Source organism: Lissotriton vulgaris, chromosome 4_1, assembly GCF_964263255.1.
Source record: "Lissotriton vulgaris chromosome 4_1, aLisVul1.2, whole genome shotgun sequence".
Classification (NCBI taxonomy): Eukaryota; Metazoa; Chordata; class Amphibia; order Caudata; family Salamandridae; genus Lissotriton; species Lissotriton vulgaris.
Genome location: NC_141691.1, coordinates 172004848 through 172028931, shown reverse-complemented (window position 1 = coordinate 172028931; position 24084 = coordinate 172004848). Strand labels below are relative to the sequence as shown.

At 45.4% G+C, this 24084-nt stretch overlaps 1 protein-coding gene across 1 annotated transcript in view; it reads left to right on the top strand.

Annotated features, from left to right (window-relative positions):
• Positions 1–24084, top strand: part of VBP1 (VHL binding protein 1) — a 62675-nt gene that overhangs the window by 21731 nt on the left and 16860 nt on the right. The window contains exons 3-4 of the mRNA XM_086918483.1: positions 1191–1257; positions 13119–13217. Coding sequence (XP_086774609.1) covers positions 1191–1257; positions 13119–13217 — 166 coding nt within the window. The remainder of the gene's footprint in view (positions 1–1190; positions 1258–13118; positions 13218–24084) is intronic.

Here is a 24084-nt window from a genome sequence, read left to right as displayed (position 1 = left end):
CTGCTCTTCTATCGTGCCCTTGGAAAGTGGACACTTACTAGTTCTGGGGTTAAACAACCCTCTATCGCTGGATGTCAATTGATTATTGTAGACTGCTAGTTATTTGTGATACTGTGTCCCCAAGGGAATCAATCCATACATTTATTATTGAAGACTGCTAGTTGCTGGGCGTAATTCATCTAGCCCAGAGGCCTCTCCTGGCGCGTTCCGAAGCTGGCTTCAGCCATTGGCCGTCTTGGCTCCCAGCTGCCCAGGTGCACTTAACCCCTTCGATGCTGATGACGAGCTCAGCTTGTCATCCGCCACGGGTGGCGTGTGCTGATGACGAGCTGAGCTCGTCATGAACAATGGGAAAGGATGGGAAGCAGCACAGCACAAAAATCACAGCAGCAGCGATGCGGTTAAAGGGTTGGTAAGGCCCTTCACCAGCATCTGAGCAGCAGCCTCCAGATACAGTAGGAACTCTGATGCCTCGGGCCTTTGTCAGTGCAGCTTGGCCTCGGTCTTTAGTGGGTGGCCCTTTGTTAAACTGTCAGGGAGTGCCAGTGTGGACTATTTGGCGACATTGTGTGGTCCTCCTGTGTTTCATCATGGATCTGTTTCCTAATGAGCGCTGCAGCATGTTGGGGCAGGAGACCGGGCTATTAATACAGCAGGAGCTTGAGGCGCTTAAGCGTAGGATGTTATCGGCCATCTTGGTTGGCCACGCCCCATGACACTTAAAAATCACTGACTGAAGTTTTGGTTGTTACAAATGAGGTGGATGTGCTACTAAACAAACACTGTTGGGCCCATGGCCGTTTTAACACTGTTTAGTGCCATTTTCGAATTATTGGGGATTCCTAGTCTGACAACTTGGAATGATTCAAGCATCTGAATCCATGAAAGAAGGCAACATTGGAAATTATAGTTACAGGTTGCCAACTGTTTTTTTTTTTTTTTTTTTTTTTAAATCTGATATTGAAGAGCATCTTTATTTGAGCAACTTTGGTAAAGACAATGGGTTCAATTTTTTTGTTTTTGGTGTGGATTTATTTAATCTGCACACACAATTGAGATGCATTTTAAAGATACTTTTAACACCTTGTTTGCGTTCTTTAATTTAGTGATGTGAAGTTTTACTTCTGAAATTAATGCGGAGCATTTTACATGGTCTGAAGTTGTAATGTTAATATTCCTTTGTTCAACAGGCTAAAAAGTCAGATACCTGAGATTAAGCAAACATTAGAAATCTTAAAACACATGCAGAAGAAAAAGGTAAATTTGGATTTAAATTCATTGGTTGCTTAACTCAATATAAAAGTGTTTTAACTGTCCCTTGCATACTTAAGTTATATAATTGAATCACCTGAGCATGCAACCTCTGGGTTTTTGGAGTGAGTAACTGATTGGAGGTATGTTTTTATATATGGCCTAATTACTAGCCTAGTCTTGTTTTAAGTGCTGTTTTAAATATTTAGTCTCTGGATTACTCAATTCTGTGGGTTTATAACTGCAGCAGACTGTTCATAAGACTACTCTTTGGAAAGGTTTCTGAGGCTTATATCAACAAATGGTGCCTGTGATTGGCACTTGTTCCAAATCACATATACTGGTGGAAATCTATACCCATAATTGTGATCCATCTTATGAAGTACATGCTGCTGTTTTTCATAATCTGCTTGAACTGCTCTTAGAGTATACTCCACCCAAGACAAGGTCACATTGGAATGCCCTCTAGTTTAATACTACGGACCTGAATAGTGTTGTGAAGACCACCACATGGTACAAGAATTCCTTACTATATATAGAAATCAAATCTGTCTTGCCTTTGTGAGTGGGTTAGTAGATTTTTTTTTAGGCATGTCTTGTGTTGCACTCCTACAGCACCATCCCAAGGGGAAGAAACATAGCCATAGTTAATACAATGGATTGTTGAAGAAAGGAGAAAGATGAAAACCGAAGGACACTGAAGATCACCAAAATGTGCCAGAGGACCGCAGAAAAGAAATAACTGGACCACTTAAGTAGGGGGTGTGAAAGCTGCCAAGGTAAATGGAAAACACTCTTCAGATTCTGCCCTGAGTGCCACTGAAAGTTTGCACAAAAAGATGGCCACAAGGTCTGTAACCTGTCCGTTCATCTGTGAAGGGTGTTCCGCGTAGAGGCATGAAACCTTGAGAGTGAGAGATGGGTAGAGGTGTGAGCATCAGACAGCCATGCAGACACAGAGGAAAGGGAGCCGATCACTTGAGGATATCGGCCTGTCGAGTGACTAGGAGGAAAACGTTGAGGAGGCAGCAGTGGCCCAGGCAGAGGGCTCTGATGTTGAGGTGGAAGAGGTTGGCAAAGTCTAGGTAAAACAGCCGAGAAAGAAACCCAGCGAAGGAGAACCTAGAAAACTGGTAAATTTGAAAAAAAACATTCTGGAGCTGAGCCGAAGACTTAGGACTTGAAGCGGCATAAACTGCTTTAGCATTGAAACATTCAGCAACTGAAAGAAGGTCAAAATGTAAAGGAGAACCCCACAGGTCCCGAAAAGAGACAATGGGGTCTCCCATCAGAGAAGCCTTTTTCATCGAACTCTTCAGAAGAAAGATTTTGAGGCTTCCATGAAGGAATTTTTGTAAGCACTCAAGGCCACTGGGGACCAAGAGCAGGGAAGAAAACCCATCTGCTACTCCGAAACTGCAGGAAGAGGAGCAGGAGAGGTTCCTCTGAGGAGCACCAAAGGATCTTCCAAGATTCCGAAAGCGGTGACACAGTGGCATGACCATGAAACTGACTCACCAGAAGAGGCTGACACATAGCCTTAGAGACCTTCACCACCCAATGACATTCTGATGTACAATGCCATAGTGAAGGGAGTGGCAGATAAGTACAGGGCACAACTAGAGTAAGAGGGGGGTGCAGGCTTGTTTCGTCCTAGAGACACTCCAGCAATCCCAGAGCCAAAACCAATACCTCCCTATGCTGCAAAGCATGCTTGATTAAGGGAGGAATGCCTTCTGAGAACTGGCATCTAGCAAGGCAGTAACACCGTGGATGGATAAGGAATATAAACATTTCTCAAAAGTTTGTGCAATTCATTCTTCATGGTCCCGGCTAAGAAAGATGTTAAATGTTCCAACATTGACAGGGCCTCCATCTGAGCAGGGAAACAAGAGTGGAGATGGTATGCTGGAAAAAGGGGGGGGGAAGGGTCTGCCACACAATGGAGGATCACAAACTTTAAAGCTCTCCTAAACTGCTATGCCCGCAGCCACTGAGAGGAAGTTGGAGAACTCCTGAAACACCTCCCTGGACAATATCAAAAGAGGGGCACTGCTGTTGTAGAAGAAGGCAAAGCAATAGCCAACACATACATGAGATAGACTTTGGATGCTGCCGATACAGCCAGTAGGCAACTGGAAAATCCATGAGGAGGCACTCGTGGCTGTGGTTGTCTGGATTTAAAAATGAGGTTCAGGCGAACATCATAAACACACCCTTTGCAGCGGACTGCCTGTTTGGAGTTATTGTGGACAACACAGTACTGCAAATTAAGTATGACACTGCAAAAGGGATTGGAGCATTGCAGTTCCCTAGTGAGAAGAACCGCTGGATGGGGCAGTTTTCAAAGCGCAGCGCCCAACCGTCATTCCAACAGCTGGCTCAACACCAGGGTACTCTGCAGCCGTGGCAATTCCTAGAACTGCTGCCCTTTCGGGGCCGAGCCAGAGAAAGAAGGAAGCCTTCCAAAGGAACCATATCCTCCAGCAAGGGACTCTGCTTACAAGACCCCCCACCACATAGCACCAGTTGAGGGCAGATTAAAGTATTTCCTCCAGGAGTAGAGGGGGCTCATCACCGAGAAAAGGATCATAAAAATCTTCCAACATGGTTACTGCATAGAACTGGTGAAGAGGATACTCTGAGTTAAACCAAAGAAAAGACTACATCAAGAAGAGGGAAGGTGCCGCCTGCAAAGTGCTATTCAGGAACTACTGCAAAAGAGGGCAATAGACAGGGTGGCTGAGTAGAAGTCAATCAGCGAAACTACTTGGCATACTTTCTTGTCCTAGAACAAGACAAATCACTAAGAAGATTCCTGGACCTTCGTTTCTTAAGTTCATAAAGACACAAGTTTAAAATGACTTCACTGCAAGATGTTCTCTCGTGACTGCGGAAAAGGGGCGATAATACAACCGTAGACCTAAAGGATGCTTCTTCATGTCCCCATAAATCACAAACAAAAAAATGCCTGCTTCATAATCGACAAGACACTACCAATTCACAGTGCTTATGTTTGGGATCAACTCTGCACCTAGAGTATTCTCAAAATGCCTATTGGCAGTTGCGGCCTACTTAAGACTAAAAGGAATACATGTGTACCCGGAACTAGAAGACTGGCTTGTCAAGGCAAGCTCGCACTCCGCCGTTCAGAGACGAAGAAACCTGATAATACACCTGCCTGGTGTAGAAAACAGTGACAGACTAAGCAGACAAGCATCTGTATCATGTGATTTGGAACTAAACCACATACTCCAAGAGGTCATCCAACAGAGCAGCACAGTAGATTGTCCTTTTTGCAACCCTAGAAAATGCAAAATTCCAATACTTCACATCCAGGCACCCGCACCTCCTCTCCAAGTGGAATGCACAGTCGACAGACTGGTCAGGGGAAACTATGTATGCTTTTCCACCAGTTCCCTCATAACTTTAGTAAAAAGCAAGTTCAAACAGTCTAAATGACAAGGATTCTAATTGCTCTGCCATGGGCACGACAAACCTGGTTCCCTGACCTGGTGGAAATGGCGCAGGGAAATGTAATACAATTGCCAAGAAAGTGCGACCTTTTAAGGATGCAATGTCTTCCATCCAGAAGCATGCAGCCAGATTCTAGCTGCCTGGCTCCTCAGGACAGTTTGGACACTGCAATCTCCTTAAAAAGAAAATAATCAACAAATGTTCTAAAGGAAGTAAGAGTCCTGATCACAATAAAATGCTACATAATTAGTGAAATAGCATAAATGTGTCCTTTGGTGCAAAGGTCAACACTTCAGAAGAAGAGGACGCTATAGTGATCGTGTATCTCACCCTCTTACTAGACAGCAAACCGACATACACCTGGTTAAAGGTGAGCTTGGCAGTGATAGTAGCCTACAGTCAAGGCCATATTGGAAGGAGCTTATTTGCGTCTCCATTTTGTCAAGAGATTCTCAGCTTGGTTCTAAGGCAACTTATGAAAGCACCATATGAACCGCTGAATAAGACACAACTGCGGTACTCGACCTGGAAGACCACTTTCCTAATCGCAATCACTTTATTGCACAGGGTAAGCGAGCCACAGGATTTAACCACTGAAGAATATATGCAAAAAACACAGCAATAGGATAACTGAGGACCAACCCACATTTCCTCCCAAAGGTCCTATTGCACTTCTTTGTGACCCAGACTGTCCAGTTAACAGGATTTTTCCATCAACCAAAAACACAAGCCTAAAGAATGCTGCATACACTGGAGGTGCGAAGGGCTGGGATCTCCGATCTAGAGGGGGCAGGGAAGATAAGCAAGGCAAGTCAATTCTTTGTAACCTTTGAAAATCCCACCAAGGACACCATTGCAAGCTAGATAGCTAAAACAATCCAGTTGGGTTACCAGTAGGTGGGAAGACGACTGGGCACAAAACCTACAGCACACTCCACAAGGATAAATAGGATTCAGGATGGTCTTTCTAGCAAATGTTACCATAAAGAACAAATGTAATGCAGCCACATGGTAATCGATACACGCCTTCACAATACACTATTGTTGGGTACAAGGTGGGCAGAGAGTACTGAAGCAAGCTCAACCTCATTTTAATGCCACCACCACGATTCGCCTAGAATACCGCTACAAAGTCAATGCACAGCATGTGAATCAAGAAAAAGATTCATACAGCAAAATTAAATAGTTCCTTAACAATAGGAGTCCTTTTTCAGCTTGAAGAATTTTATGAATTCAAATGCGCCCTCTACCTTTCAAGGAAATGAGGTGGAAAAACTAAGGAAAAATGCTACAATACCTAAAAAATGAAGAGAGGCCAGCAAGTACAAAAGTAGTTGCCAAAGGGGAAAAATAATCTGACCAGGCTCAGAGGCTTCCAGGGTGCACGTCTTACGTCGCAGGAAGAGGGACATAACACCAATTGGCTATAGACAATAACCAGAGAACGAGGGCCGTAAAAAAGCAAAAGTGGACTAACAATAATTTTCCGGACCCAACCACAAAAAAACTTGATGGCGCAATAATGCCCACCATGTGAATCCATAAGATTCTTCCAGCTACAAAACTGCTCATACTAGAAATAACCATTTTGTTATGTTATGTAAGCAACTAGTCCTTGACAGCATTTATAGCCTATGGAATGATAGCCAGCAGGAAAACCTGCCTCTGTGGTGCAGGCCCTACAGGAACTGCACAGCCTGTCAGATTCTGCAGTACGCACTGCCTTAGTATCCTATACAGAGATGCTATTTAATAATCTTCCAACCTCCCCAATTTGTAATTGTTGTGGATTAGAAAAAGTGTATACCCAGCCAGCTTGGGATCTAGGTACTAAACCATGACCGGACAGTAGTCCACGGTCTATACACTGGGGGAAAATAAACCTCAAGAAAGTAGAAACCCAGCTCCAAAGAAAAAGCTGTACATAAAGAGCTGAAACGAAATTCTCAATAAATATTTCTATTTATTTGCATGCATAAACAAATAGAAAACCATGATTTATCCATCCAAATCTATAAAGCCTCCTCTCGCTCACCAAATAAAACACATAACCCATTCAGACTTCACTCCTACCACCCATGCTTGCACTACCAAAATCCAAGTATAAAACTACATGGAGTTAGCCGTTACAAAACACCCCGTTTATCAGTACCAGAGGTACCTATGAGATAATTACATCAGCCATTTTTATGCATGTACTAATCACTTCTAGCTTGCTTTTTTCGTAATCTATTTTTTTGTACATCCACAGTAGTCCTAATACATGACCCCTACACAGCCAAACAAAAAAATCAAGATACCAACTAGACTCCATTCTGTACAGTGCAGGGTTGCAGAACTGTACACCTTGCAGGGAACATTCCTGTAATAATTGTGACCCTTTCTGACTTTCCTTTGTGAACCTGCTCCCTATACTCCTTATACCATCTCTTCAGATCTCTCCTACCCAAATCAGACCTCTCATATCCTTGTTATATTTGAAGGATCCCCTTACCTGAACTCTTGCTTCTACTGTCTTTACTTCGATCTCACCGTTCCCCCCCCCACCTTTCATTATGGTATCACTCGCTCTTTGAAATGTTGATTTGTGGCTTGCATGTCAGTTGCTACATTGATCTACTCACTCTATAAGTTTAATCTCCGACTTTGTTTTACTTTTTAAATGATGATTACCCTGCTGTAGTGGGTGCACGTTATAAAAATGTATAAATATAAACTGAAAATAAATAAAACCGGAGATTCACTGAAGCACGGAATATTCAGGGTCTGGGTGGCTCTACTAATAATGAAGGTTTAATGGTTTCTATAATGAATCCCAAATATTGATTTCTTTTAGTCCACATTAGTCCTTTTTTTTTTTTTTTCTTCATTTCCTAAGGTCTTGGTGAGATGCTGATTTCTAAAGTTAGTAGGAATTTGCTTTTAACCACTTAACTGCTGAAAGAGCAACATGGTTTTTAAAAGAATAGGACCATGTGTGAACCCTAGGCAATCCAAATAGATAAGCAACAATGGTTCATTGTGGTACATGGACAACAACCTCCAAATATTTTTCAATAACTGCCTCTAGTCAATAGTAACTGAACAGTTCATTTTGTTTGATTTCCATAAATGGCAGTTGCCATTCAGAAAAAGTACTGTTGTAGATTTTGTTTCTAAAATGTCAAGCAAATGTTATGCAATAGGTGCTTGAAACTTTTGTGCTCACACAGGGGTGAAATATGTCAAGCAGAAAGTGTGTGTGCGCGCACAAGTTTGTGTGTGTGTATATATATATATATATATATATATATATATATATATATATATATATATATATATATTCTATCAAATCACACTTGTTGCCTGTTGTAGTTGGAACCCACCCAAGGAGGTAAGTATTGCATCTCTTTATTGAAGATTGAAGTAGGACAATACAGCACGGGGTCTCGCCAAAAGTCTCCTGTCCTCCCCGACGCGTTTCGTACTCTGTAGGCACTTAATCATGGGTTTGGGACAAAGTCACATCACAGACGGCAGCTGTATTTCAACACTCCAGTAATGAGCAAGTTTCCGCCTTAGTGGGCGTGGTCACAGCGCGTGGCCTTCTGGAACTTGCGGTGTTCTAATCTTTCCCAAGTGGGTTGCTTGCCATCACGATGATTAAAAGTTCAGTATTTTCCCAAGTGGGTTGCCAGATACACCCGGGCTGCCCGCCTGCTTACGTGAATGCCTTCAATGGCTTCCTCGTCCTGGATCTGCCTCGGCGTCAACCGAGACCACAGGGCTGCATCAACTGCAGCGGGGCTCCTCCTGGCGAGACCCCGTGCTGTATTGTCCTGCTTCAATCTTCAATAAAGAGATGCAATACTCGCCTCCTTGTGTGGGTTCCAACTACAACAGGCAACAAGTGTGATTTGATATTTGGCGGCCTTGCCGGGTCGCAGGAGGAGCCCCGCTGCAGTTGATGCAGCCCTGTGGTCTCGGTTGACGCCGAGGCAGATCCAGGACGAGGAAGCCATTGAAGGCATTCACGTAAGCAGGCGGGCAGCCCGGGTGTATCTGGCAACCCACTTGGGAAAATACTGAACTTTTAATCATCGTGATGGCAAGCAACCCACTTGGGAAAGATTAGAACACTGCAAGTTCCAGAAGGCCACGCGCTGTGACCACGCCCACTAAGGCGGAAACTTGCTCATTACTGGAGTGTTGAAATACAGCTGCCGTCTGTGATGTGACTTTGTCCCAAACCCATGATTAAGTGCCTACAGAGTACGAAACGCGTCGGGGAGGACAGGAGACTTTTGGCGAGACCCCGTGCTGTATTGTCCTGCTTCAATCTTCAATAAAGAGATGCAATACTCACCTCCTTGTGTGGGTTCCAACTACAACAGGCAACAAGTGTGATTTGATATATATATATATATATATATATATATATATATATATATATATATATATATATATATATATATATATATATATATATATATATATATATATATAATGTTTTTTACTGGAAAAAACAAAGGTTAAGTTGTTAGTTATGTGAATGTCGGTAACAAACGTTTTGAACTATAAAACAACACAAATTCACCAGTTTTAGTTAGCTGAGCTAACTATCCTTTGCGCCCCCGCCATGCACTGCTTATGGCCTCACCTATTACATTACTTATCACATATTTTGTTACATCCCTGATATCATCCAAGGAGTGTTAGTTTGTTATATAATTTATATAGTGGCGACTAGCTACTATATTGCTCTTCTACCTAATTTTGCACTGCCTGTGTCCAGCTAAAGTGTGTTAGTGTTTACAAAAAGCATGTGCTCCTAATGCATCATTGGTTTGTAGAGGTATTAAAAACATTATAAATGTTTGCATTTAAGAGTAACTGTGTGCAGGTGACATTTGTGCTCCGCATGTTCCACACAAGTTTGCAAACTACATACCACGTATTGTAAGCAGCCTTGAGTTATTAAACAGAATTGTCACGGCATGCCAATTTCTACCTAACTTAGACTGTGTGCAGCAGGTACTAACCTATGTGCATGTGCTCTTCTTTTGCTTCAGAAAATAGGCTATCTGTAAAGTTTTTTTTTTTTAAGGCTGCAAGTAGCATAATCTTAAGCACCTTCCGACCTTGGTTATTCTAAGCGAATAGTGTATTTTTTCATCAAATGTTGCAGAGTGAATACTATTCTTAGTAGATACATTTTAATACTCTGTGCTGAATTTCTCAGAAGAGCTTCACTGTCTGCAAATTGCGTGTGGTGCTGTTTAAAATCTTCCTATAGAGTAAACACAGTTTACTGTACCCACTTTTTTTTACTACTGTTCCCTTCATTTCTCAATGTAGGTTCTGTGACTGTGAGGTTTCTGATAGAGATGCAAGCTATCCGTTGTAGGGCAGCAATTTTGAAACGGACGTGGAGTATCTTAAGTAACTTGGCTTTCTCTGAACAATTGTATACATATTGAAACCTGTGTGCAATGAGGGTTTCACATATATCTGTGGCGTATTGTTAATGTAAACTAGGCCACCCGTGAAGAGTATGGTATAGGGTCAACATTGCACTTAACACAAGCTTGCTGATACTTAAGGGAGTTGCATCTGTTATATCATTAATGATGCTTCATAACATTCTGTGCTATTTTGTACTTTCAGGTCATTAATCCCTACTAGTAATGTGTACAAAAGAAACTTGGATAAGGTCTGTAGTGAGGTCATTTGAGATGTCATAGAATGTCATGAGTGATTTAGTATGTGATGTCATAAGGAGTGCATGGCGGGGGTACAAGTTATAGTTTTCTCTGCTATCTATAACTGGTGATTTTCTGTAGTTTTATTCCAGTGCAAAAGGTTAATGTTCTTACTGACCTATTCACCTAACTAGAACATTACTTCAACCTTTTGTTTTTTCCTTCAGTGAATTTCTAGTTTTTTTTTTTTTTTAACGTAAAGTAATATTTTATTACTATATGTACAGCCTTTAACCATACACAGCAGGCGGTTGGCAACCAAGCCTGGCCTATCTTGGAATTCAGATCGTTTTTCAACGTACAGTTGTAAAGAAAACACACTGCCCATCAGCCTCGATAATAGCAGGAACACCGTTGCATACTACTAAGTCGCAGGGCCAAACGAGTGGAGTTTGTTGGTGGTTCGCTCTCTCCACTGGCTCCCTGTGCAGCAGAGGATTAGATTCAAGGTTCTTTGCCTTGCATTTAAAATCCTCAAGGGATCCTCCCCTCAAATCTTGCAGAAACTGTTGATTTCCTATGTCCCCTCCCGCACTCTTAGATCGTTGGGCCAGAACTTAGCAGTGGTCCCGCGTTTTAAGTTGAGCAGAGTTGGTGGCCGCTCCTTCTGAGTCCTATCGGCGAGCTGGTGGAATTCTCTTCCTCCGGAAATCCGGGCCATCGATGAGCTCCTTCAGTTTAGACTGGCCATCAAGACCTTTTTATTTGTTTAGCCCCTTTGATGTGTCTCTTCTCCTCTCTGCTTGCTCTAAATGCTGTGTTGTGTTTACCTTTTCAAAGCGCCTGGACGCCCCTTTGCTGGGGCAGCTGTGCGCGGTACAAATAAAAATAACATAACATAACATTTGGCGGGGTTTTACAAATGCTCCAATTAGGCTGGAGCACACAAGTTTCCATGCTGGTGCAGGCAGGGAAAATGCTGTGTACTCTGGATGGGCTTCACAGGAAACCGCAAGTAAACTGGCTCTCTGGTTGGAGTCCTCGGGCTATTGATGGCTCAGGGGATGGAGGGACAGCTCTGACCGCTACCTTATTTGTTAAAAGTACCAGCCCCCTCCACTTTTTTGTAAGTTTGGCCCCAGCTGTGGGCTCCCCGGGCCTATAATGGCTCGGGTAGGGGGGCCAAATTTGGTGTAATTCAGTTCAGTTTTTGTTGTAGCTCTGCCTTAATAAGGCTATGGAAAATGCCTAGGGATTTTGCATTTTGGGCCCACCTCTTCCCTTTTTTTTTTTTTTTCGGGCCCCACTTGATACATCATCCTAAAACTTTTGATGTATAAAGTAGTCAAAAAGTAACACCTTTTTGGAATGTTTTGTTGGGTATTCGTCAAACCGGGCCAAAGTTATTAGCAACACAAAAACTCATTTCCTATGGAAGCACTGACCTAACCAAAAATACCCAGTGGCGACAGACACTGGGACACGCACACACTTGTCAGGTCAAAGGAAGACATGGGCTAAATGGTCTCAGATTCTCAACTAGAGATTGCACCAACCAACAATGTCTTGGGAGAATTTAATAGCGGGTATCAAATGAGTTTTTATAAGCATGAGCAGTCCAGTTTCTATAATCCTGCACTAAATCTCAATCTATTCTGTAGGGTTGCATTACTAAGAAGCCTGTCAACACAGCTTTCTGAAAATGGTCCTTAGCCATCAACCCTTCCAACACCGGGCTTTAATGGAGGAATTGTTTCTTCATTGCATACCTAATTCAAGAAGCACTTAGCTAGCTGCTCCTACTAGGTTCAGATGGCTTGCGCATCGGGGCATTCCAGTTTTGTCTGTATCCATGTGTACAAATACACTGCGTAATGAAGACCCTGTGCATGTATGTTAGGTCAATTTGGAATGCTGACATGCATAGGCAATTTATAAATGAGTACTGGGAGCAGACGATGCTAGACTTAAAACTATACTGTCTCTGGTTACCAGAGACCACATTAACCTGGTTAGTAAATTGAATATTGGTAAGTAGTACGGGGCAGATTTACAAGCCCCTTACGCCCTTTTACGCTGCTGTTGCGTCACTTTTGTGACGAAGTGGCGGCGCAAAACATGGGCCACGGTGCGGGGTACTTACAACGCGACGCATCTGGGAGATGCGTCAACGTTGTAAAGCCCTGTGCCAGAAGGAGGCGTTCTATGCGGAGGGGAGCGTTCCAGCACAGGAACGCCTCTTAAAAGTGGCTGAGTGAAATCTACAAGATTTCCCTCAGTCACTTTGGGGCCCATGCTGCGTCAAAACCCTGCGCCTACTTGAAGCAGGCGTAAGGATTGACGCAGCATTAACAAGATGGGGGGCCCCCCAGAGCCTTGCTGGAGATGCGTTGTGCTTGCAACGCAAATCCAGCAATGCGCCGCCTTTACGGCAAAGATGCGTCACGCATCTGTGCCGTTTTTGCCCATTGGTGCGCCGCATTGTAAATACGGCGCATCAATGGTGGCGAGGCATGGCGCACAATAAGTGGCGCATCCCTGCTAATATGCAGGGATGCGGCACTTATTGTAAATCTCCCCCTACTTGTTTAAGATTTGCAAATGATTACATTTATACGTTTTTGTTTAGCAGTCCGTTATTTTGGGCAGTCTTTCACAAAGCGTTTAGGTGTATTTTTACTTTCTAATCAAAATATTTGTTTTTTTAAGGAATCCACAGATCCAATGGAGACAAGGTTTTTATTGGCTGACAATCTTTACTGTAAAGCATCTGTTCCCCCCACGGATAAAGTTTGTTTGTGGTTAGGGGTAAGTACAGTTGGGGCTTTCTCATGTCTTAACATTTTATGTACCGTTTTGGTCCTATAACCTTGTAGTAGGTGTACTTCTGTTTGAAGTCCCATATAAGTGTTCAAAGCAATAAACAATTTTTTCTAGCCTAATGAATACAATGGTTAGTATTGCAGCTGAAGCTTGTTTATTTGCGATCAACACCAAAAACTGATAAGTTTTCTTTGTAACAAAATGCAGTTGTTGGTTGTAATGGAATTTGTTGACCCCATTGGGATACGTGTTGTTTCCTCTGTTCTACTTGTAGCTCAGAATACTTAAATCACCATCCCATTTACTTGTTTTCCCAGCAGTCACTGGGAACACACATTCTAGTCTTGTGCCTCTCTGGTGAAATGATTGACATCTCGATACTGAACATGTTCTCGGTCCTACGAAAGCTACGCATGTCCACTAGGAACTTGGACCTGTATGGGTAGAAGCAAACGCAGAAGGCCAACTGAGAAAAGTCTGGCTGAATAAGGCAGAACTAGCATTATTCCTCTTTAAGCACAGCTCTTGTGTAGATCGGAACAAAGTGGGTGCAGTCTTAGCATGCCAAAGGAGATTTAAAAAGAGGTTGTACTTAAAAAAAAAAAAAAAAGAAATTAAGGTTTCTTAGGACACTGCTGCAATCCAAGGAGGACAAACTATAGGAATTCTAGCGTTTATAGAGCTTCCTCTTTTCTAAAGAGAAGCACTCACCTGCACAGCAGTCACGTTGCACAGAGAGGTCATAACTCATTCCACTGTACAGGCAAGAATTAGCCCTATTTTAGAAGATGAAGGCTGGAAGGTATCACATGTTTCAAGATTAAACCCCCTGGACTGGATGAATTTAATGGGAAGTTTTACAAATCATTTGTCTTTCGGGTATCCCATGAAATAACTGGGCTGTTCTATCATTATGTTGTGGTAAGAGCACAGGTCCCTCTATCACTGAGGGGAAAAAGAAGATTTATTCTAGAAAAATGTTCCTTCTGTGGTCATAAGTATCAAGTAAGCTTGATACTTATGACCACAGAAGGAACATTTTTCTAGAATAAATCTTCTTTTTCCCCTCTGTTCCTTGGTCGCAACTAATCTTTTTGAGGGGGTCCCATTCTCCATGCTGTAGCCCTCTATCACTGAGGCCATCATCTTTGTGATCAGAAACATAGGCAAGATATTGGTTCATGCTCTTCATATAAACAGATAGCACTCCTACAAAAATTCTTGCCACTAAAGTTTAAAACATCCTGCTGGTGTTGATCCGTGCAGGACAGCGTGGATTTATAGTGAGTGGATACACATTAGACCCACAATACACCTGGTGGAAAAAATTCAACAGGCAAAAACACTAACCCTGCTTGTATCTTTTTACACAGACCTGGTCTTCAACCGGGTAGAATGAAATTTACTAGTAACAGTCCTCCCGAGATCAGAGTGCAGACCCACATATGTGGCTATGGTAATAACAAACTACTGCAATGATCTACTCCAATGGCCATCTCGCAGCCTTTTTGATCGGTAAGAAACTTGCCAGGTGTGTCCACTATCACCACTCCTATTTGCTCTTAGCATAAAGCTTTTGCCTTGCCTCTTTTGCCATTCGGCAACTATACAGGAAAACCGGGAATATAAAAATACCTCTAAACAATTTCATCCCGACTTGGACCCCCACACCTCTTCAGTGCCCCAGGTCATTAGAGGACTACAAGATTGGATATCTGTGTCAAGATGCAAAAATATGAATGTCAGAGTTCCTTAACCTGCCTCTTGGCCCGGTGGCAGGATTGACATGCCCTTTCAAGTGGGTAAAATCTGAGCATTGAAATCACGATGCAGACAGCGCATGCTATCCTCCATTCCCTTTTTGCAAGACCTTATGGGAGACCTAAATAAATTGAAATCGATGTTGGCTTAGTGGATGGCAAGAATTAATTTGATTGAAGTTTGTTCTGGTGATTGGTGCACATTTTTTTAGGCCATCCTGATTTTTGAACTGCTCCAGAAAATGATCATTAAGTTAATATAGAGCGCTACTGAGCCAGGCTTCCTCTTAGACCGCAACAAGAATCCCATCTAGAAGGGGCCTGACCCTGCCCAATGTCCACATGCACTATGTGGTGACACACTTTCCACTTTGTAGTGGAGTGATCCCAAGCCTTACAGAGGGGTCTAAGTAATGGTGGACCTATGTGGCAGCCCCTGTCGGATCTAATCTGGTTAAATAACCAGAGATCCCCTAATACAAATCTTGGCATCACTGTGGCTACACCCCTTTCCATAAATTGAGCAATGACGAATGTAGAATGAAAGTTAGAGTGGAAAATCCTTTCTGCATTGCAAATTAAACCTTTACTTAGAAGAAATGCTGAGGATCTATGTCCTGTTGTAGCGTTAGGTTCTTCACCCTCATGAAATAAATGTCTGCTAGAAATAAATACCAGTTTGACTCCCTAATTAGTTGATTCCAGGGGACTAATCTCTAAACTCTACATACCATGTATGGATAGCCTCACTATTCCAGTTGGCCATATATGAAACTGTGGGAGAGCACATTAAATAGGGCAAATATGCTAAAAGAATGGGAGCGGCTCCAAGTGGAAATTAGACATACTGTGTGAAAAATGGAAGTACAATACAAAATTGTTGACTGGCACTGTACCCCTAGCCCATTGCACCACATGTACCCAGCTGTTGATCCAGTTTGCTAGAATACTCCTGAATTTTACCCTTTTCGGAATGAGCAATAATCTTGAAAGTAATGGCATACTTCTTTATATGGGATTTATACCATTGGGCTTATGTCCTCTAGAATATAGGCTCATGTGTAGTTAAGAGTGACACTTAATATGACCATATCTGAGTGATGCAAAACTCACAAGCATTTTACCCTGGGTATTGTGCTATAAGTGATTTAAAAGTGATACAATTACTACATACTGGACCATGCAGTTTGATTCAGGAATACATTTGCCTCAGGAAACTGAATTAAATCTTGGTTGGTGCAGTGTAGAATAGTGACCTGTGTATTTTTAGTGCTACGAGGTCAGAGCCTGTGTGAATATGTAAGTCATTTAACATTTGCATTACGTAGTATAATATAGACAGCATCAAAATGCACTAAAAGATTTAAGAAAAATGGTGCTTCCAAACTAGATTTTTAATATTTCCAAAACTACATAGTACTATTTTTTTGGGACATAATTGTCCTTTCAACACCTAATCAGTGATAGTAAGCACTATATAAATACAATTTCAATTGAAAGCACACACTTTATAGCTCGGTTGGTCACTCTTTGCACTACCACTGAAAAATAATAAATCTGTCATCACAAAGCTTGAGTGATTTGACCAGTGAAAGCCAGTATTGATTCGCCCTTTTATATTTGCAGATTATCTTAATTATTTGCAGACTAACGCATTGCGCACATATGCATTCCTTCCATGCAGTAGATACCCTGGCACAAAGCATTATTTAGCAGTTTATCCAGTGTCGCAGCATCAATAAAAATAGTTTTTCATGACTGATTCAAATGGGTGACTGATTTCATCCATCAGTAAAGGAGAGATTGTGGCTGGAGGGCACAGAGCAGCAACATACACAGGGATTGAGAAGGGGTTAGAAAGGGAAGGTGGGCCAATCAGACAGCAATGAATAGATGCACAGCCATGACGGAAAGACTGGGCATTGGAAGGGTAGGGCATTAACAAAGATGGCGACTAGGGCAGTGACGGGTCCTGCTCAAACCTATCAGTGGAGTCCTATGGTGTCAGTCCCGGGTGTATCTGTTATTGCCCTCGGCAACCTGCTTAACCCCTCTTGAGGACCCATGGTCGTGTACCCAGCCCTGGTGTACCTTCGATGTCTTCCATAACCTTGTCTCGGTGTCTAACAACCCTCCCCAAACCATCCCCTCCACCCCCCTCTCCCCCTTCTGATGTGGGCATAGTTATTCCATATTAATAGCAGAGCACACTACAAATCGGGTATTGCAGTCGTCCTTCCAAGCCTCATGGAGCCCTAAGTGTTCAATTTATCTATTCTTCCTCGTCCACCATGTAGTCACGCAACGCTTGAACTATCATCTCCCATGCTCTCGCCATCTCCAAGCTTTTATCATTGTCATTCTTGGCATCCTGTCTCATTCGGAGCACACTTTCACACCCGGATCATTTCAGCAGCTCATTCATCCACCTCCTCACAGATGGACCCTCCTTGGACTTCCAGTGCCAGGTGATCTCTCTTTGAGCCAGCACGAGCCCTAAATCAATGAATTTACTTGTGATTTTCGTGTTCTTTGTGTGGGGAAACCAAAGCAGTAAGCACGCCGCCATGTCAAAATCCACCTCCCTGTCAGTAACCACGTTCAGGATTTCCCCTATCTCCGGCCAATACGTCCTTAAATTCGGACAGCCCCATAACAGGTGGTCCAGGTCTACCTCCGGCGCCAGGCACCTCGGGCTCATTGCGTCTTGTACCCGAAAGTACCGTTTAATCCTTTCCGGGGTCAGGTAGGCCCTGTGTAAGACAAAGTAGTGAACCTGTTGGAAACGTGCTTTCCTGGTCCCCTTCCATGTTCGCCTCAAAATATGGCCCCACACTGTGTCTGGGATGGGCTTACCAATACTGTCTTCCCATTTCGCCTTTAGCGCCAGTAATGGTTCCAGTCCCTCATTCAACATCCTATTATGAAGGCAGGTCACTGCCTTATACGTACCCGCGGCCATCACCACATACTGCCAGGCCATGGTAGTTTCCGGCTCATTTAACCCTCCCTTCCAGTGCTTTTGGATCGCCCCAACCACCGCTGCATGCAGAAGAAAGTTCCCGTCCGGCAGGCCAAACTGTTCCTGCAGCGTCTGAAAGGGGACCAACGTGCTATCCATGTATAAGTCCCCCGCCATCTGTAAGCCTAATTCCTATTATTCAGAGAGTGGGGACCAGTCACCCCCATGCGGCAGAGCGGTCAGCATTCCCAATGGTATCTCTGGTGCATACGGCCGGGCCCTTGGTGCTCTCCTTAGACTTCTTTGCCAACACAGCCTGATAGTCTTTTCCTCCATTGTAAGGTCCCTCATATCTAGTTTCTGTTGCATGACTATGTAGGCCAAGACATGGCACTGAATACCAGTCCCTCGGTTGCAATCTGGCCCTCTGAACTCTCTGGCGATGTGTTGTGTGAGTATTTGAAGTTGTGCTGCTAAATATTATAATTCAAAGTCGGGGACCGCCATCCCCCCCCTCAAGCTTCGGCCTAATCAAAGTGTTCAATGCTACCCTGAGTCGTCCGTGACCCCAAACAAAGTCAGTTACCATCATCTTCAGTTCTTTAAAGATCCGCTGGGGGATCCAAATCGGCAGGGTGCGGAAATAGTAGAGCAGCCTTGGGAGCGCCACCATTTTCAATAGTGCTACTCGACCCAACACCGATAGGGGGAGGGAGGCCCAAAAGGACATGCAACCTCTCAAGGCCTGCATGAAACGCCCCACATTACCCTCCAACAGATTTGCGGCCTCATGATAGATGCAGACTCCCAAATAAGTAAATCAAGATGGCTCCCAGGCCACATCCAGCGCGCGCGAAATGGGGGGGGGGGGGGGGGGGGGGGGGAGACGCGGCGTGCCCGCAGCAGAAAAATACAAGTCTTATTCCAGTTCATCCTGACAATCGGCCAAACCTAGTTAACATGCTCACTGCTCCCCCCCCCCCCAAGGCCCGCTCCGCATCCGCCAGGTAGAACAGATCGTCCGCATACAGTGATATGTAATGCGACTCCTCACCCTGCTTCATCCCCTGGTACATGGCCCCCGACCTCGCCTGCGCCGCCAGTGGTTCCATCGCCAGTGCGAACAGAGGGGACAGCGAGCACCCCTGCCTCGTCCCTCTACGCACCAGATAATCTGAGGAAATAATCGATCCTAGGCGTACCCTCGCTGTGGCCGCTGAATACAGCACTTTTGTCCATCTCCCAAACCCCTCTCCTATTCCAAACTTCACCAACACCGCGTCCAGATATGTCTACTCAAGGCTATCAAAAGCTTTCTCAATATCAACGATAGGACTGCAGGTTCTCGATCTGTGTCCGCAGCACTGTCTAATATCCGGATCAGTCGGCGTATGTTCATTGATGTATTCCTAGTAGGAATAAACCCTGCTTTGTCCCTGTGCACTAGGCTGGTCATGTGTGGTAGCAGTCTGGTGGCCAGAATACAGCTCAAGATCTTATAGTCCACAGTTAGCATAGATAATGGCCGGTAGGACGACACATCGGTTGCCTCTCTGCCTGGTTTTAGTAACGGCACCACTAGCGCTTCCCTCATTGACTTGGGCAAGTACCCTAACCTTCTAGCTTCAGTGTACACCACCAATAGTCTGGGTGCTAAAATATCAATATATTTCATGTAGAATTCTATCGGCAGGCCATCTACCCCAGGTGTTTTATTCCTCGCCATCTGTTTAATGGCCACTCTAATCTCCAATAGCGTTATAGGCCCTCCCAGATCTTTCGCTTCCTCGCTATCCAGTATTGGCAGTGGGACAGAGTCCAAGTATTCCCCTATGTCAGAGACCTCCACCCCCAATTGGCATGCATACAACTTTGTGTAATAAGACTGGAAGCGCGCAAGCACCGCTGCCTGAGAGTAGACCATTTCCCCTGATTCTGTTATGCTCATGATTGGGCAACCTCTAGTGTCTGGGTTAGCAAGTCTAGCAAGGAGCGTACCCACTTTATCTCTCTCGGCATGTGCTTTGATAGTGTATTGCTTGTAGTCATAGCACCGCAGCCGTTCCGTTTCAGTCGCCACTACTTCCTTAGCCTCTAGTAACCGCTCCTGTAATTCTGGTCGTTCAGGCCTACGCTGTTTCAATTCCCTCAACGCATCCTCTGCCTTCGCTAGAGCAGTCAAAACTGACGTCCTTGCATTCGAGAACTTGCCCATGCATACGCCTCTCACCACCACCTTGATCGCATCCCATTCTACTGATCGCGCAGTCGCTGAACCCTCATTCTCCTCAAAATAACGTTCAATGCCCTGTTGGACCGTGTCACTAAACGCCAGATCCTCCAATGTATCAGGCCGCAGCCGCCATGTTGGAACCGCTGATCTCGCCCGCTGCCACTACATTAATACTAACAAGGGATTGTGGTCCGAGATGGTCCTAGTCAGGTATTCCGTGTGAGTTACTGCTGCCGCCAGGGGGCCACTACAAAGGACAGAGTCTATTCTGACGTGTAGCGCATTGTGTGCCGAAAAAAAGGAATAGTCCCTAGTGTCAGGGTGCTGCTCCCTCCACACATCTATCAATCCCCACCTCTCTTGCCATTCCCTCCTATGTGTGGACAATCTACGCACTGGGGAGTCGGCCAACGGTGGGTGCGACCTATCAAGTGTTACATTAGTAATGGAATTGAAGTCACCTCCTAGGATGACAGGGCCCGCCAGGAAATATGCCAGTGAACTCGTTAGATCATCGAAAAAATGGCCCTGATCAACATTAGGGGTATATACACTACATAAAACCACATCCCTACCATATAACCTCCCCTCCACCACCACATATCTGCCCTCAGGGTCCACCAGCTGGTTCGTAACCTGGAACGGTATCCCCGCCCTTATCCATATCAGCACCCCTCTAGCAAACGCCGAGTACGTGGTGCCAAACACCTGATCACGCCATCTCTTCTGCAGTGCAGTGCATTCTTGCTTAGTTAGATGAGTTTCCTGTAACATTGCAATCTGAACGCCACGCCTCACCAGATAAGCATGTACCTTGTGGCGTCTCACCATTGTTCGTAGTCCCCGGACATTCCATGTTAGGCATTTCAAATTAGGTAACGTCCCCATGGTAGTCCTCTCCACATCGATGCAGTTGCAACCCCCCATCAAAACTACTGAAAAAACTCCCCAAACCCCTCTCCCCAGGACAGGACCTAATAACCCAGCTTCAGCCCTGTTCCAAACCTGTAACACAACACACATCAGACTAATCTGTGGTCGCCACCACAGAAGGCCTTAAGGGCCTCAAGGGGGTGAGTTAGCGCTGACCCAGGTCAGGCAGAGCCCCCACCCTGCGCCCTCGAACCCACACTGCATTTGCAGCACCATACCTGCCAGCCTGCCAAACACCTGGAGAGCATGCCCCAGTAGAAACAACGGAATTGTTCAGCCCTCTCAATTGTCACTCATTAAAAAGTCCATCTGATGTCTGCGGGGTGACCGCTGGACCCTTCGTGCTCTCAGCCTCCGACACTTCGTCCCCGGATTTTCCTCCATCTTCGTCAGTGTCCGACCCCACTGCCGCCGACTCTTGTTGCGACCTCGTGATACTCGCGGTTGCAGCTAGCGCCCCTTTTCTGTCCGCCGCCATCTGACCATCCCGCATCGCTCTTTTGAGTTTGTTTCTTTTACGGATACGCTGCGATTTGCGGATCTGGAGCGGTTTATGTCTCTCCCGTTGATTTTTGCCATTGCGGGCCGTTCCAGCACGATGTAGCTCAAGTCACGACCATGTTTCATCCGGGGTCTGAAAGAATTGAGTGTTCCCATCGAGGATTACTCTTAATTTGGCCGGAAAAAGCAAGTAGTATTGAATCCCTTCCTCCCTCAGCTCTTTTTTCACAGTCGGGAAGGACGCTCTGTTCTTTTGGACCTCCTGTGTGTAATCCGGGAAGAGCGTGACCCGGCTATTGTCCACCTGAAAGGGGCCAACTGAGCGTGCCCGCTGTATCAGCAGGTCCCTGTCCCTGTCTTTGTAATGTAGGAGTTTCACCACCATCGGCCTGGGCGGTCGGCCTTGCATAGGTGGGCGGGCTGGCACCCTGTGTGCCCGCTCCTGAGAAAAGAACGGAGAGAGGCCCTCTGGCGCCACTACCGTTTTGAACCAGTTCTCCATATAGGCCACAGCATCATCCCCCTCAATTTTCTCCGGAAGGCCTATTACCCTCACGTTGTTCCTCCGATTACGACTTTCGGCCTCCTCTGCTCGTCTCTCCAGTGTGGCTAGGCGGTCAAGGATATCGGTCAGCTTGTGTTCCGCGGTCACTACCGCTGGTTTCAGTTCTTGAAGTAATTGTTCATTTTCTTTCACTCTGTCCGAGAGCTTAGTGTGGTCCGCCCTCAGGAGACCCAGCCCCGTGGCGACCTGTGCGATGTCCTGATGTAAAGATTCCTTAGTCAACGTTATTGCCTCCAATATGTTGTCCAGCCTCTGATTCAGCCTCCGCTCCTGCTCCGTTACTTCCAGGGGAGCCTGAGCCCCGCCATCCTGGGCTAGAGCGACCGTGTCTTCTCGACTGTGTTCCACGTTGAGAGCTCCACCAGCAGCGGCCATCTTGGCTGCCTCGTGCGTCGTCATACGGTCACCTCAGGAACTCCACCAGGCCCCGCGCTCTCCTTCACAGGAGCCTCGCCCTCTGCTTACAGATCTCGCTCTAACTTCTCAACTGTTTCGCTCAGCAGCAAGCTCCCACGCTGGTTCCGATGGCCACCTCACACAGTCGCCATTGCGGGGGGGTGGGGGGTCGGGGGGGGAGATGGAGGTGGCTGTTTCGGCTGCCGTGTATCGGGCTGATACCTCCAGTTCCTCTCTGGAGTCCCGTGCAGTTGGGCCCGACTCTCCGTACCCCGTCGGCAGATGTCTGCTACTCGTTTCAGATCTGATCCGCCTCGCCCCACGAGCAGTCTCTGCTGCCCCCTCATGCCGTCATTTTCTCCAGTCTCAGCTCGGGCCCACCGGCCTCCGGAATCGGGCCTTGGCTCTATGCTCTGTCTCCTGTTGGCCCCCAGCCGCTCTCCAATGTCTCTGCAGTACTTCGTACGGAGAAACCGCCTCTCAGGGAACACCGATGGTGTGGTTTTCAGGAGAAATAGCGGGGTCAGGCGCGGAGCTGCAAGCTCACGCCGCCATCCCGATCGGCGTCCAAGCCACGCCCCTCTTGAGTGATCCATCATGTGGCACTGTGGAGCCTTAGTAAGATTATTAACTTGTTGCCAGGGAAATTGCAGCTATGGTTGTAATGTTACCCAAGTAGTCATTCCATATTGACAACCCTTTTATAATAGTGCTGGCAACTGTGTTTGATGAACTGAGATGATTGCTGGTAATGTTGCATATGGTGTGGGGTTTGTGGTCTTTATTATAACACTAATAATATTAATGCCTTGGAAATGTTTTCATTGACCGTAAGTAGCTCTTACTCCAGAAAAGGTTGGAGAAGCCTGCACTAGAGCATTGCACGCATATAAGGAGACCACATGTGGTCGTGCTCACTTTAATGCCCACCACTGCAGAACTGCCTGCCGCCTACAAGCAAGCGGCTCCATTGCCATTGTAAAAAGTAGCAGCGACAGTGGGAAGCCCTTCCTGGTCCCCCCCCAATGCAAAGAAAAATGCTGCAACACTTTCCCACCAATTTGCACCCTGTTCCTTCAATCGTTCTGGGTCTGCAACCACTGTACCCTCCAACGGCCAGCTTCTTTTCCTGTACCTCTAGGGTCCTCAAGAGTTGCTGTTTGACACACCGTAAGCCATCTTCATACACTCCTCCTTCATGGCATCCCATTCTGTGACCCTGCTTGCCGCACTGTACCAGTTCTCTTCAAATTAATGGTACAGCACTTCAGTAATAGTGTGAGCGAAAGCCAAATCTGACAACGCCTCCACCCTCTGTTTCACAGTGGGACCCTGGGAGCCTTCCGGCCTGCACTGTAAGTGAACAACAATGTGGAATGCTAAATATGCGACATCAGTCACACCATGGACCATACGAGCTACCAGCAAACAACCCAGTCTTCTATGTGTTTCTGTTGCAGTGGTATAACCTGAATAGACCTGGTCCCCAGAGTAATGTACCC